The sequence below is a fragment of the Agelaius tricolor genome, unplaced genomic scaffold (assembly GCF_023055355.1).
Source record: "Agelaius tricolor isolate 1412-34295 unplaced genomic scaffold, bAgeTri1.0.p SCAF_7, whole genome shotgun sequence".
Taxonomy (NCBI): Eukaryota; Metazoa; Chordata; class Aves; order Passeriformes; family Icteridae; genus Agelaius; species Agelaius tricolor.
The window spans coordinates 30,985,336-31,000,682 of record NW_027269267.1 but is presented as its reverse complement, the minus strand read 5'-3'; the positions used below and the strand labels follow the sequence as shown (position 1 = coordinate 31,000,682).

Below are 15,347 nucleotides of genomic sequence, written 5' to 3'. Positions count from 1 at the left end.
AGACTATGGATAGTCTCAGATTATAACACAAATTCACTACTCATTCAAAAGAGCAGCACTTGACTTCCAAGAGGGCAACGGTGTTTAGTAATTGCAATATTGGGATCGGTCAGCAGAGGGCAAGGCCAGCATCAAATTTGGGATGTTCAAAGTAGAGGCACTTTGGGCCCTACCCCTCTCCGCGGTGTGCTGGGCTTGACGAGCTCTGGTAGTAAATGGGTTCAGACCTTGTGCATCCCTTGTGCTCACCAAGACAAGCCTCTCTGAGGCCATAACTTGGGCTGTTTCCTCTCCTTACAGAGAAAGTGAAGGTGACAGAAGATATCAAGCTTATAAACACGCAAATCTCAGTGCAGAGCGAACTACAAGCACCCTGCACAACCAAAACATCTGTCAACAGCATTCAGTCTTCTAGACAGGTAAAAGCAGAAGAGCTTTTCCAGGCATCATTTCACCCCCATGCTTCCATCTGCTCACCACTTCATTGAATTGTGGAGCACCACGTACACACATTCTCTAATGGGTGTTATTGAAGACATCTATTTTCCTTGACACCCTGGAGCCATGGCATAACTGAGTTAGGAAGTAACACCACATCAAGATAAATGTGTTTTGCAGCATCAGTAACAAGAGAGATGCCAGAGGAGCTGTGTTTTGAATGAGTATTTTTGCTTTGATTTGTAACCAAGTCACAGACCAGCCTCAGCTACAGGTCACTGAGCTAAGTTGAAACCTATAGCATGAGACATGAGAACCAGTCATGTGCAAAAGTACCATGCAATTAATGCTTTGTTTCATCAAAGTAAATGCAAACTTTGGTGATCAAGAGAACAAGCAAAATTATTGCTATTGTATTTGAAGTTTGAAGAGGCTCTCCTATATGGTATCACATGAAAGAAAGTTTTTATCACAATTTCATTAGAAAGACCTAGGAGTATGATTTCCATACTTACCAAGCACTTTATTGAACAGAGGCCTACTTGTGGGTATGAAGCTAAGCATCTTCACTACTAAGATAACAGCTTTCTATCTTCCCCTTTTGTGAAAAAAAGGGTATGGTTACTTAGCCTCAACATTTTGCTATGATACTCTGTGCATTTCTGTTCAAAATCATCCAGAGTGCCTATTAATCAATCTGGACACAAACCCAAGTTTCCAAGGAAGCCAAGTGTTCATTATTTGGGTATTTGTCTGAACTTGTTCCCAATGCCTATGTTTAGAACAAATAAAGACATAGATGACCATAACAAACCAGTAATATTTGTTGAGAGTTTACCTTATAATCAAATGAGATACTTTATCATTGAAGAAAACTTGTTTTATGATTACATGCATGCATCATTATTTATCAGTGTAATTAGTGCTACTCCAGTAAATATCTAAGTACTCCTCAGCATATGTTTTGCAAAATCAGGTGCTAAAACTGAGTTCTGCATTTTTCCCCTCTCAAAGGGGCAACATCTCCAAGAAAAAAAACAAAACAAACCCACAACAAACCAACTTTTCTCATTGTTCTAGCCCCAGGTTTCTGAGGATCTATAACTTTACTGCTGCCTTACAACCCATCAAGAGTGAAGAGCTATAACTGTGTTTATTTCTTCTTCAGCAGCAGAACATTTGATCTGTTGGTGGCCCCTGCAAGGGCTGGTTCAAAGCTTAATGAGCTGCATTAACTTTTAACAAGTGTTGTGGAAGAAAGAATATGTCTAAAAAATATCAGGAGTGCTGTTGTGTAAGTAACAGGACAGCAGGTGTAAACACAGAGCCAGAACAGCCAGAAAGTATCCTGACATTCTTCTTGCTTGACAAGCTTTATAGTGTAAACAAAAGAGTATCACCCAGTTCTTCCTGCCAAAAAGGGAATTACTCTTTGCTTTATTCTATTGTGAAATGCTACCTCAAACAAAATTTACATTCACTTCCTGCTGACACTTATGCTGCTCTTTCCTTCATGTATCTTAGTCTATATTTACAGCATTTTCATCTCCATTCCTACATCTCAGTTTCTCACCACTTCAGAACTATTTCTCTCAACAACAACTTCTGCTTGACCCTTTTCTCTGTCTGCTGCACCAGCACAGAGCATCCTGATACAGAGGAAAAAGGCAGTGACTATGTTGTGAGGAAGAATATGCTATAAAGCAGACGCCAGAGCAAGTTTCCTTTGAGAGGAACTGTTGCTTGTTAATGACAGCCAAAGTAAATTAAATGCCCCTGAATGTAGAAGGGTCATTTTATTTTTTAAAGACACAAAAATTACTATTTAAAAAAAAAATATCAATCCATAGAGGAAAACCAACAGAGTTTGGAGGGAAGAAGAAGGAGTAGACCCCTTCTCAAGTTCTTGATAACTTTGTACAATAGAAAAACACTGAATTTGTCATCTGTGTTGAGAGAAGACATAGCTCCACCACTTTCTGCATGCTTTGCCCTGATAGAGACTTACTGTAATGATGGAGCAGATGCTCACTACAGTTTTATGAGCAATAAGACTTTAAAGACACAGGGTACTAACCTCTAAAGTAGACTTATCCTCTGAGACACTGAACTAATTGCACAATGAATCTGTGCTAGATGGAAGAAAAGTTCACAGGAACAGCAGCATGTGTCTTGACTCCTCTCCCTGCTTCACAACACTTCTCTGCAACATATTTTCAAAAGTAAGCATGTACTGGACTTTCTAAAAAGTTACTCAGGTGCTATGCTAGGCTATTTTTTAATTCTCATTTTCTGTTCTTCCATCTATGAGAAAAGGAGATCAGTGATGCATTCTAGAAACTTTATTACACACTTTAAAAATGCCTTAAAATGAGCAGCAAAATACTTGACAAAGAAGTAAATTAGTGGTATTGAGCCCCAGCACCCATAAGTGCACAAACCAGACCAGGAAAAGCAAGTTTCACTGGCTACCACCATATTTTTGAGAAGCAACATTTCCACTAGTTTTCTTCGGAAGGAGCTGAGAAGGGATATTCGGCATAACCCCGCCTTGAGGAATGGTCACACAGGCAAAGAGCTTGTTCAGCTCATCATCATTCCTCACAGCCAGCTGAATGTGCCTGGGCAGGATCCTTGTCTTCTTGTTTTCATGAGCAGCATTCCCTGCCAGCTCCAGGACCTCTGCTGTCACGTACTCCATCACTGCAGCCAGGTAGATGGCAGCGCCAGAGCCAATCCTGCCAGCGTAGTTCCCTCTCCGCAGGAGCCTATAGACACGGCCCACAGGGAACTGCAGACCTGCCCTGGCTGATTTGCTCTTGTTGGATGCACTTCTAGGGCTGACAGCCACTGCTTGTTTCTTTCCACGTCCAGACATTCTGACAGGCAAGGACACACAGAGGGCTGGAGGTCTTCAAAGCACTTGGGTGCTACAGCTAATGGACAGCAAGAGGAGGCAACAGCAAGGTCAGTTCTGCTCTTCCACATCTAAGGGAAAGCTCATTCTTTTCTTGAGGAAAGAGCTCACCACACACCACAGTTCATCAACAGCACAGCTAAAATTTTAACAGTTATTGCCCTTTTCCAGCCTGACTTTTAAGAGAAGGATCTCATTGCAAAACTTATCAAGCATTATTGAAGTTAGATATGAAGGGCTCAAAAGGAGAGAGGCTTTCCCCTGCTACTTGGAATGTATTGAGGATTGAGGCATGGTGGGTCTTCTTCAGCAAGATTTTTTTTAAACACCACAACTGTTACCTCAAAGCTAACTTGAGGCCTGTCTCTTCTTTCAAGAGCAGTCTGCAATATAACTTCTACTATCAAGTTACAACTTCCCTCCATTTCAAATCTAAAAATGGAAAAATTCTTGCAGCCTACAGCTTGTTATACCCAAAATACTCCAGGACATTTTCATACACAGCTTTAAATAATTCCCTAAGCTGTATTCTCTAGCTTCTATGAGAATACTACTGGAAGTCTTCTGTACCAGGAAAAGGATAAATTGATTTGGATAGCACAATGCAGACTGAAGTATATAAATTAATATCTCGTGATGAAGGAAATCCAGCCCAGCTAGAATACTCTTACAACTGGAGTAGCAAAACTACTCATTTAAATAACATTTCTAGTCTATCAGTAAACAGGACAATTAACTTCCAGCACAGCTGTTGACAACATACAAAAACACCCATCACTACATTAATATTTAGGGGTTTTACTGAAAGATTTAACTATTTTAAAAAAAACAGAATAAGCTTTGAAAAGAAGGTGGAAAAAATAGTAAAACTTAAAAAAAAACCCAGCTCCTAATAAAATCCAAGCAAACTAAGCGCTTATAACTCCTTATCCCTATTACCAGACAATACTTTTACCAAATTATTCACAGTACAGTCATGCTGTGTAATAGAGGCAGCTAACTTACAAAATAACACAAGGCACATAACCCCAAATCTTCTACAATACATTATAAATGAAAAGTACATCACATTACCTTCAAAAATGCTTTTTTTTTTTCCCTAGTCTGTGCCTTACTGCAATCTACGCCCAAGCACAAACAAGTCACATAACACCTCTACTATGGGCCCAAAACCTTTTTATTAGCAACTTTTTCTCCTCACCAGTGGGTCACCTGGGTAATTAATGAGTCATTTACACATGTGCTTCATCTTCCCTCACCTAATCCCTGATTTGGGGCAAAATGAAGAAATACATTACAGCTGCTCAGAAGCAAGTTGGCTGTGGAGAGGGGGAAGAAGGCAGGCTGTCTGCAGGGGTTGAGCCATAGCTCCATTTCAGCCTCACTGTGGCACTGCCAGTTCTCACCCACTCTGCCTGGAGTGTTTCTGTCTGCATGCTGTGTGTAAAAGCAATCCTCTTCTTCCTGCTGAAACTTGATAGAAATACATATGGAAAATGGGCTTTGTAAATATATTTTTATTTGGGTGGGAGAGGGAAACTGTGTTTTGCTTTTGATGTGGTCTGGGTAGAGTCATGCTTGGTTCACAATGTGTCTGAGCCCCACCAAGTGATGTGATAGGGCTGCTCCTAAGATTTAGGCTTCTGCCCCCTCTTCTGGTAACTCTGTCCCAGATGGGGCTCAGGGTTTACTGTGGCTCTGGTGCTGAGGGTGCTTGGTTAGTTTCTCTTTGTTCTGGGCAAAAATCTCACCTCAGGCAAAGGAATATTTTTGAGCAGCCTTTAAAGAATGAGTGCTCACTTCTTGCTCATGCTCTTTCTGTGTTTGTTCTCTGGCACTCAAAGCAGTTTCCAACCAGCAGCATACAAGAGCTGTGGGTGTGAATGATATTGCAGCCACAGAAGATGATTACCAGAGGGTACTCCCAGAAGCCCAGGCTCTGGCAAAATACTCAGACAACAAAACTGTCATGAACAGTTCAGCCTTTGGTTCTGCCTGCCAGACACCTGCTGTGGGTCAGAGCCTCACAGCACCTGCATTTGTGGCGCTCACCCACTTTTCCTACAAGGATGAGCATTTAGTCTAAGCTGAGTGAGGCTGAGTTTCCTGCCACCTGAGGGCATTGAACAACCAGTATGGGGCACCCTCTGCATGTCCAAATGCCACGAGGACTGATGTCCTCTCAAAGCACAGCTATCATTTCTCCTAATTCAGAGGCAGAAAAGGTGGCTGTGCCTTCCCTTCAGTAACCTGGATTTAGCACAGGGAAAATGGCCAGCCCACTTCACAATAACTGGCTGCTAATGGGATGCCCAAAACCTTCTAACACATGGAAGTGGGGGTTCTAAATTTTCATTTCAGGCCCTTGCTAGAGTTGAGACAGTCCTTCTTCCACATGCCAAACACACTCTTAAGGCCGGCTGGCAGGCTCTTTAGGGTTCTTTTATGGGGACTGAGATCTGGGTAAGCGTGCTGTCCATTGGGCTAGAACACAAAAGGAGGGGAAGGGAGGCAGGAATAGGTCTCTTCCCTCTGCTATGTGTCTTTGAAAAGCAAGCTGAAAAGATCTGCTCAGTTCTTTGAAAGGGCAGGCCTAGGTGCCAGTTTGGAATGGGGTGTGATCCCAAGCAGATTAGGGTCACCACATCTCACACACTTTGCAGTGTTTTCTGAGTGATACTTTAACACGGACTCAAAACTGAAATAAAAGTAACTATCAAGAGACAAATTTCTGGTCATTTCAGTTGGCTATCATCCAATCATAAGAATACTACAAGTACATCTGATTATGCCTAATAAGAATGGATAATATAGGTTTGATTGCTTATTTTATTTTATTATTTTATTTTTTAACAGATCAGAGAAAGCAAATAAGTAGATAAACCAGTAGGGAAACAAAGCAGGGTATGAAATCCAAACAGATAAAAAAGGCTCAGTGAAGTGGAAACAGAAGTTCCGGGGAATCACAGAAAAAGACTGGGAGGGACCACAGTGAGTCAGTCACCTGTCCAACCTCCCTGCTCAAGCACGGCTATTCCATGTTAGCCTGGATGGGGCTTGGAGCAACTCGATTTACTGGCAGGTGTCCCTGCCCACGGCAGGAGGATTTTCGATCTTCAGGGTTCCTTCCCAGCGCTCTGTGACCCCTCCTCACGGCCCAGACCGGCCCGAGGCCTCCCTCGGCCAGGACTATCCTTATTAGGCGCTGCGGGAAGCGGCGGCGCCGGGCCCGCCCGCCGGGAGCGCCGCCTCCTCCGGCCGCGCCGCGCACGCCGGGACCGGCCCCGCCCGGCCTTGCCCAGCACCGCTGCCCGGGCCCGGCCCGGCCCGGCCCCGCCGGCACCATGCAGGTGAGCAGCCGCGGTGCCCTCGTGTCCCCGCTCCGGCCTGTGCGGGCGGTGCTGCGGGGCCAGCCCGGCAGGGCCAGGGGCCGCACCCCGGCTGGGCCCCGCCGACAGCCACGGGCCGCCCTCCCCGGGAGGCCCGCCGAGGGCCCGGGGCAGCCGGGGTGGGGGCGGCCCGGGTTCCTGCCGCTCGCCCGGGGCGGAGGGGCGGTGTTGTTCGGCAGCTCCATGGCTGGGTTTGTGGCAGTTTGTTGCTTTTTTTGCAGCTACGGTACTTACTTCAGTACCGTAGTGAGTGGGTCGGCGTATCAGGCACTGCGTCAGTGTGATAGTAAATGCGGGGTCGAGGGAAAGGTGACCGCGGTCAGAGACGGGAGGAAAAAAAAGTCTGGTGTTGTGTTTGCTGAGCTACATTGTTCTTTTTCTTTATTTTCTTCTGTTTCTTCTCCCCTTCTGCCCCCTACCCCTTCCTTCCTGTGCCCCATAGCCCATTAGTACTGGGGCTTAGTCGGGGAAGAGAGATGGTTGTATGGCTGTGAACAGACCTGGTGTAAGGTGTGCTGATACGAGCTATAGCAAAGCAGTAGGTGTGTTCTATTTCTAAACTGGACCTAGACCAAGACAACAAGGAAGCACAAGCAAGCTATGGGTGCTTATCACTGAGATTTCTTGTATTTTAAAAAATATAATTGCCTGCTAAGTAGGAAAATCTCATACTCAGCTACTCTCCTTTTCAACAATACGTAGAGATGTATTGGCCTTGTTTTGCGGGATTATTGCAATTATTTTACAGTAAAATCTCAGGAATAGTCTAGCTATAGATTTGGATCTGAATCTTTAGCAGTGGGCTTGGCTGACAGAAATGGCTTGCTTTTCTCTAGGCACTTACATAGTCACTCTGACTTGAATCTAATAAGGAGACTTCCCATGTACTGAGTGCTAGGTCTGTAAGGTTTGTGCCTGTGTATGTCTTGTCACTACTGCTTTCTGATGCAGTGACCATTGATTTGGTGGCCTGTCCTGCTGAGGATCTATAAGGAAGCCCTCTGGCTAGCATGCTTCTCTGTCACTCAGCTAAATACCCTCTCCTTTTGTTACTCTTTGTGAGAGATGCCGAAGTGGTTACAATGCTTCAGACTTTGGTACCCAGCCAAGACCTCCTGTATGTGCTGTGAGTGGGATAGAATAAAGCAAAGTCAGTCTTCAGGGTACTGCAGGCGTCAGGAGGATTTGCACTGTGGCTTTCTGGCACCATCTATCCAGTTACCAGTTTAGTAAATGTGTTAAATTCTACAAGTGGTAAAATTCACCTTGAAGAAATACCATCCATTTGTTGTTCTGTTCTAGGATCCAAATAAAGACACGGAGTGGAATGACATTCTGCGTAAGAAAGGAATCCTTCCTCCAAAGGAAAATGTGGAGGAACAGGAACGGGCAAAGGAAGAGGAGCAGTTTGCCATCCTTCAGAAATCTCTGGGTGAGTGACCAGCCAACTCAGGCAGCAGAAGCCTTGGAATGGCTCCTGGAGGAAGTTTTCTCAAAGAAATTACCAGCAGCAATGTTTATATGCCATACAACCAAAGTGATTTCAACTTCTGTGGGGGGGGGGAAAAACAAGTCTTGAGTCCTAAGTTATTCTTGAAGAAAATACCTTATAATCAAGTGATTTTAGTTATATTCCTACTATTGTTAGGAATAAGCATACTTCAGCCAGGGTGTAATTAGTAGGATGGCATGATAGTAAATACTGAATGGGACCATTTTGACCACCACAGTTGTAAACAGGTCTGACCTTACAGAAGATTTCCATGTGGAAACATGAGGACATGGGGCACTATTCAGGAATACTCTGCATTATTTGACTTTAGTCCTTAAATTATTTATTTTAGTCTTTAAACAGGCACAGATATTTGTGCTTAATAATGTTTGTAACACTTATTGACTGTTTTATGTGATGCTGTTGGGGGACTCTTGAGTAGGAGTTAGATAGTGATATCTAGATTTGAAAATTGATCTTGAAAGTTAGGTGGTGGGAGTTTGGGAGGGTCCTCCTTTTGAGGGTCCTCATTTTCCTTTTTAAACACAGGCCTCTAAACCAAAACATTTCCAAGGACTTCCATTACCTCAGATAAATTTAATTCTTTTTTTTAAAGCTTTGTGCCCCACAGGACTGTAATGTGTCATTTTCCAGGTTTGTAAGTACACCAAAACTTCATCTGTGCAGGGTGATCAGCTGTTAATGGTATCAAACAAATACATTCCTAAGCATATGGATTCTTCCAGCACAGGAAAGCTTTGTTCTTCGTGTCAGCTCTGTATTTTTATGGAAGTAAATGTTTGAAAACTGAAACAGGAGTGCAAAGGGAATCAGCCAGGTGAACGTGCATGTCTGTGCTGCGGCTGCGAAGCTTGAAAGCTTGTGCAGGTAGTTGGGTGCTAGTCTAGGCAGCCTTCAGCTCAGAGGCCTTTTCCATCATATTCTTTCCATCTGTATGTCTAAGGCACATAACACTTCCTAACAATCTAGTAAGAATAATAATAACAGGTTGAGAAAGTTGGGGCTGCTTATCCTGGAGAGGAGAAGCCTTGGGGGAGAACTTTAGCCCCCACTTCCAGTGCCAAAGATACTGAAAAAAGAGCTGGGGAGGGACTTTTTAGAATCATAGAATAGAACCTTAGAATGTCCTGAGTTGGAACGGAACCACAAGGATCACTGAAGTCCCAACTCCTAAGGGCAGTTCCAACTTTGAGACCATGTAGTGGTAGATGGGACAAGGGGAAATGGCTTTAAGGTGAAGGACAGTAGGCTTAGATTAGATATTAAGAAGAAATTCTTTGAGGGTTGTGAAGCACTGGAACAGGTTGCCCAGAGAAATTCTGGGTGTCCCATTGCTGGAAGTGTTCAAGGCCAGGTTTCATGGGCCTTTGAGCAGCCTGGTTTAGTGGAAGGTGTCCCTCTTGGCAGAAAGGGTTGGAACTGGATGATTTTTAAGGTCCCTTTCAACCAAGCCATTCTGTTATTCTAAGATAATATTTTTAAAAAATCCACTGCATACTTCCTATTAATCTGTCTTTAGAGTAAATAAATTCTGTTGGACTGATAAAAGTTAATGAGTGTTAATCCTGGAATGAGGTTTTTGCTGATTTAATGTTTCTTCTATTCTAGTGAAAACTTATGAGGACATGACTCTGGAAGAGCTGGAAGAGAATGAAGATGAATTTAATGAGGAAGATGAGAGAGCTATTGAAATGTACAGGTCAGAGCAGCTTGCAGAATTTGGCTGTAATGATAATTGGAGGGTCTTTCTTTTATATGCTTTTAGATATTGTGAAGAGAAAGGATGTTTTTAGGATGATGGAAGAAGGGGGTTGTGTTTCTGGTCTCTTGTGGAGCTTCTAAGTGTCTTTAAAAGGATAACAGCTTTTGAATTCAGTATCCTTTATCTACGGCCTAGCTTTGCAGAGATAATGTGCACCTGCTGACTGTATGGCTGGGGGTCCTGAGAGCTTTGAAAATCACCTCCAGGAGTTCCTAATTTTTGTCTCAATGAGATTAAGGTGCTGCAGATTTGCATAATTAGTGTTGGTTTCTATCGATCTCATAATGTCTCTCATGACTTTTGCCATTTAGTTTGATAGTGTATTATCTGGAGAAGAAAGGTCTAGTGAGGCCAGAAATGAGGGAAAAAAGCATTTCATGAAACACAGATTTACTTCTTGCATGTGGCTTTAGCCTATGATGCAAATACAAGAGCATGTACAGTGTAATTTTGCTTTTATTGCTCTGGGGTTAGAAGAAGTTTGTAATTTTATCTTTGAAGTCTAGGCTTCAACCAGCTCCTTCAAGTTATGTTCTGTCAAACAAATACATCTATTCACAAGATGTCTTTTTCATTCCTGGATATTTAGGCAGCAAAGGTTAGCAGAAATGAAGGCAGCTCAAATGAAGAATAAATTCGGGGAAGTCTTGGAGATTTCGGGAAAAGATTATGTTCAAGAGGTTACAAAAGCTGGAAAAGGTATATGGGTAGTCTTACACCTCTACAAACAAGGGTAAGATTTTTTTTTTTTTAAACCATTAAACCTTGCACTGTCAATAGCTGAAAGTGCAAGGTAAATGTATAGTTATTGTGGAACTAAGGACTGATTTTGGAGTTCTAAGAAATAAAAACAAATGAGTAATTTTAAACTGTTGAGTCCAGATTGCTGAACTTCATTCTAGAATGATGTTACCATGAGGTGGCTTTTTTTATACATATCTACAGCACAGCAAGATGTGAACCATACAGCTTCCATAGAGGTAGCTGCTGCCACTGAAATATCCAAGCTTTGGAAATTATTCTGGATCAAATGCAAGGGGCTGTGAATAGGAAGGATCAATGTGTATTTAGCTTGGTTTCTAGTGATACACAAATGGAGTGAGCAAGGTTTGCAGTCCTGTCACCATGATAGAAAACCTTGTCAAAAAGGTCTGTTAGCATTGCTAGATTTTTTTTGGAAAGGTTATGAATACTTGCTGTTGTTCTTTGTCTCTAATTGCTTATAGGTGTTGATCATCATTTGCATACCTTCTTCCAGGAGCAGCTTTGCTTTTATGCTTGCTCATGCAGCTTCTAAGTATCCTAAATTCATTAACCAGTTTCCCTGAATACAAAGGGGGTAGAGGGGAAGGATGCATTATTAATATATTAAGACAAAAAGCCCACCACACACCAAAATCTCCAGTGGTGCTGATCTCCTTTGAATGCTGGAATACAGAAGGTGCTTCTGGTACTTTTGTCTTTGCAGAAAGTCATCAATGTGATATTTCTGACCTTTCTTCTGGAGCTGTTTACTTTTTAAATTGTCTCTTATTTTCTCCTTTTGTGTGTCTGTTGCTCTTCTTCTCAGAATTCCACTCTGTGCCTTAATAAATCAACATATGAGTGGGCTTGCAAAGAAGTTCAGAGATGTGAAATTCATCAAAGCAATCTCTACCACCTGCATTCCCAACTACCCTGATAAGAACCTGCCCACGATATTTGTGTACCTGGAGGGAGACATCAAAGCTCAGTTCATTGGGCCTTTGGTGTTCGGTGGCATGAACCTGACAAGGGATGGTGAGTGTCTGCATCTCTGCTCTTCCCAAGGAAAAGCAAAACTGCATTGCTGGGAATGAGAGAAACGAGGCTTAGGAAGGGAAGGGAGGTACTGAAAATGATACTAGATATTTTTCCCCCCCCTATGGCTCAACCACATGCTGTCTTGTAAAAGCAGTGTTAGGCCAACATGTAAGTATTTGTCTTGTGTGTGCAAGTATTTATACCCTGTATTGGGTAAAACAAATTTTGCTGGATATATTAAAGGGTAAACAGTACCCATGTATGTTCTTAGGGTGTCTTGGACATGAACAACTGCCCTTGCCAGCAGTGATATGATAATATCTGCACTTACCTACTGGATTGTAGGGCTCCTTGTTTCATTTTCAAGATGATGGCATATATTTGTCTGCTGTCCCTGACTAAGTTAGCTTAATTCAGTAATCACAGAAAGCTGTGTACTGACATTTCTGCACTTTTCTTTTATGTCTTCCTTCTCCCCTAAGCACATCTGCCTTCCACTAAAGATTAAAGAAAGTGTGAGGTTGTGTTCATTATTCTGTAATATCTGAAAGAAATTAGATTTGATGATAGGATTATCAGCAGCAGTAGGAGAATGGTTTCAATTGAATGTGTTGTATTGACTTTCTACCACTTCTGGGAAGCAATCCAGTCCAATTTGGGCCTACTGCTGGTGGTGAAGTCTCTCTTTACTGTCTAAAGGAACTAATATTTAGTGTGTGATGTAGAGACAAAGGGGTGAATTCTATTTACAAGGTACATCTGTGGAAAATACCTATAATTCAGATTATATATTATAGATATTATTTCATTGTAAATGAATATATTATAGATATTATTTCATTGTAAATGAAATTTCCACAATTTACAATGAAATAATATCTATAATATATAATCTGAATTATAGGTACTTTATATCATTCAGATAGAAATAAATACAATACCTCTAATCTGAATTATAGGTATTTTATATCATTCAGATTATACATTATATATATTATTTCATTGTAAATGAAATTTCCACAATTTTTTGCCTTTTATTAAATTTATTCCCTGCCTCTTCTGGTTGTGATGAGCTCAGTATATGATGGGAGCAGCTGTAATGTATGAGCAGTATTCCTTCCCTGGCAATAGATGTGCAAACTTGTCTTCTGCCCTTATGTGGCTAGAAGGAGGTAGAATTCACTTTCTCTGGGAGAGTTGCCTCTAAAGCTGTTGCTCTGCATCCATCACCTCTTTTGCACTCCTGGTTGCAAGGTGAGCAGGGTGGCACTGGGGATGTCACTGGTGGGTACAGAGTACCCTGACCTTCGTGCCCTGGGCTGAGACCTGTCCCAGCACTAGGGACTGGGAAAGGAGGGGATTGGCTGGAGCTGGTGTGGTAAATGGGGCAGGAGCTTGGATCTGGGTATGGAAGAAGAAGAGGAGAAGGGCCCTGGTGTGGTGGGGTGGTGGTAGGATGATGAGGGAACACACCTGGGTGTCTTTTCTTCAGTTTGCTCCCCTGCATTCATGACTCTTGTTTTGCACTGCACAGAATTGGAGTGGAAGATTTCTGAGTCGGGTGCCATCAAGACAGACCTCGAAGAGAACCCCAGGAAGCAGATCCAGGACCAGCTCATGTCCTCAATCAGGGCATGTGTCCCAGCCAGAGGGGAGAGTGACTCAGAGGATGACTAATTCCTGCGTCTGCAGCCAGATTGATGCAGTGCACTGGCAGCCAGTGCTCCCACCTCAAGCACTGGAGACACTCCTCAAGGCCTTGCTGAGCCCCAGAAGGGTAGCCTTTCAAGACATTCATTCTAGAAACCTCTAGAAACTAAAAACATTTCTGTTTTTTAAAAATTGCAGCTTCACTTAAGATGCTGAAAGACATTTTGTACAGTGAAGCCTGAGTAAATCTTACTCAAAGGTTTTAAAATACAGATGTGAGTAGAAACAGGTCTCTTGTTATTATTTTCATAGTAAACTTCCACTTCTTAAAAAAATTTGAAATATGAAGTGGTCATAAGTGCATTGTTTTTAACAAGCTAAAGTTGTACAAATCAAATCTAAATAGCTGTCTTAAATAATTGCTTATGGCACTTAAATGGACCATCTCTTAGCCCACTGTGCTCTGACAGCCTGGACTTCACAGAGAGCTGGGGGGGTGGTACCCATGATGCAGGTGCTTCTGAAGGTGGTATGTGGTCCTCTGCAGAGATGTGCTGGCACCAGAGGGACAACATGAGGCTGCAAGCTGGGATTCCAGGCATCTTGAGGATGGCCAGCCTCTCCTGGGACCTGCTGACTCCCAAACTCCACTTCTGAGTTAGCAGCACTATTTTGCCTTTCACAAGGGCTGAAATTCCTGCACCATCTTGCCTGTTAATTGCAGAATAAAATTCAAGATGGTGGTGCTCAAGGGTGAAACTGCTGATTTCTTCAACCATATCAGAAGTCAGGTGTTCTACAGTAGTGCCATTGCCAAATGGGAGGGAGGATGATGTTTGAAGAACTGACATCTTGCTATATTAAAGACTTCAATTTCCCCACTACAGTAATAATAACTGAAGTCTTAGAAGAGCATAAACTTAAATACCACCTTGATTATAGATCTGCTGACATTTGGAGCTGTTTGATTACTTTGGGTTGGATTTAATGTTCACCTGCACTTTCAGTTGGTCTACACTCAGGCTAACAGTCTCCAAGAGCTTTGGCTAGTGAGGCTGCCCCAATGATATTTTGTTATATTGCTGATGGATTCTGTGGATGGATGGCACAGAATGTTGTACTCAATAAGCAGTGATACTGAAAAGATATTTTTTTATTAATTTGTAGTGACTTTCAAGCATGATTCTGGCACGCTGAGACAAATCAATGTGAAATCCAAACAGCAACTAACTGTTCTTTCAGGCAAGGTTGTAAGATCCTGATGGAGAGCTTCCTCTTTGAGATGTGAATGGTGATTTGAGTTTTGCTTGTCTCCTTTTCTTTTAGGTATTTTTTGGCAGAGTAGCTAAAATATTGATCTTGTGCAAGTGAGCCAAATGCAGCACAATAGAAGCTGGTAGATCCTGAATATTATTACATAGCAGCACTCTTCTCATGATACAGGGCTATCTTAAATGCAGACTTGATGCTTCACTGTACTCACCTACAGCCTTGTACAGTCTAGGAAAAGGATGACTCTTCTTCTCTGTGGAACCCTACACTGCATATTTTGCTTATCTTTTGCTTGTTCACTCTGAATTGTGCTTTTGAGTGACCTCTGATCACAGGGATTGCATTTCTTTTGGAGGAAACTAGAGAAGCTAGGGGTGAATAAAAAGGAGAGGTGGGACTTCAGACTGTTTCCCTCACAGTCTCCCAGCAGGGTCTTAAAGTCATAGCTGCCTTCTCCTTCTGTGTGTGGTCTAATGGGGTTTGTGAGCTCTTGGACCGCCGAGTGGACTGAGGAACTGAAGAGGACCAGGGCTCTGTGTGGATTGTCCCAGACTGCTTCACTGTGGGGAGCCAGATATCCTGTGCCTGGGAATGATAACTGTGGCACCCCAGGAAGAAGTTTTG

At 42.6% G+C, this 15,347-nt stretch overlaps 2 protein-coding genes across 2 annotated transcripts; one reads left to right on the top strand and one right to left on the bottom strand.

The window, feature by feature from the left end:
* Nucleotides 1-2,899: 2,899 nt before the first annotated feature.
* Nucleotides 2,900-3,316, bottom strand: LOC139591422 (late histone H2A.L3-like). Its single transcript, XM_071429965.1, has one exon. The coding sequence runs from the start codon at nt 3,314-3,316 to the stop codon at nt 2,900-2,902; it is 417 nt and encodes a 138-aa protein (XP_071286066.1).
* Nucleotides 3,317-6,504: 3,188 nt separating this feature from the next.
* Nucleotides 6,505-13,737, top strand: PDCL3 (phosducin like 3). Its single transcript, XM_071430798.1, has 6 exons — nt 6,505-6,705; nt 8,047-8,176; nt 9,866-9,956; nt 10,609-10,752; nt 11,590-11,798; nt 13,336-13,737. The coding sequence occupies exons 1-6, from the start codon at nt 6,700-6,702 to the stop codon at nt 13,476-13,478; spliced, it is 723 nt and encodes a 240-aa protein (XP_071286899.1). The 5' UTR covers nt 6,505-6,699; the 3' UTR covers nt 13,479-13,737.
* Nucleotides 13,738-15,347: the final 1,610 nt, after the last annotated feature.

Coding starts and splice junctions, on each gene's coding strand:
- PDCL3 (XM_071430798.1), top strand. Junction 10,753..11,589: donor TTACACCTCTACAAACAAGG/GTAAGATTTTTT, acceptor TCTTCTTCTCAG/AATTCCACTCTGTGCCTTAA. Junction 11,799..13,335: donor CATGAACCTGACAAGGGATG/GTGAGTGTCTGC, acceptor TGCACTGCACAG/AATTGGAGTGGAAGATTTCT.
- LOC139591422 (XM_071429965.1), bottom strand. CDS start 3,316: ATGTCTGGACGTGGAAAGAAACAAGCAGTGGCTGTCAGCCCTAGAAGT.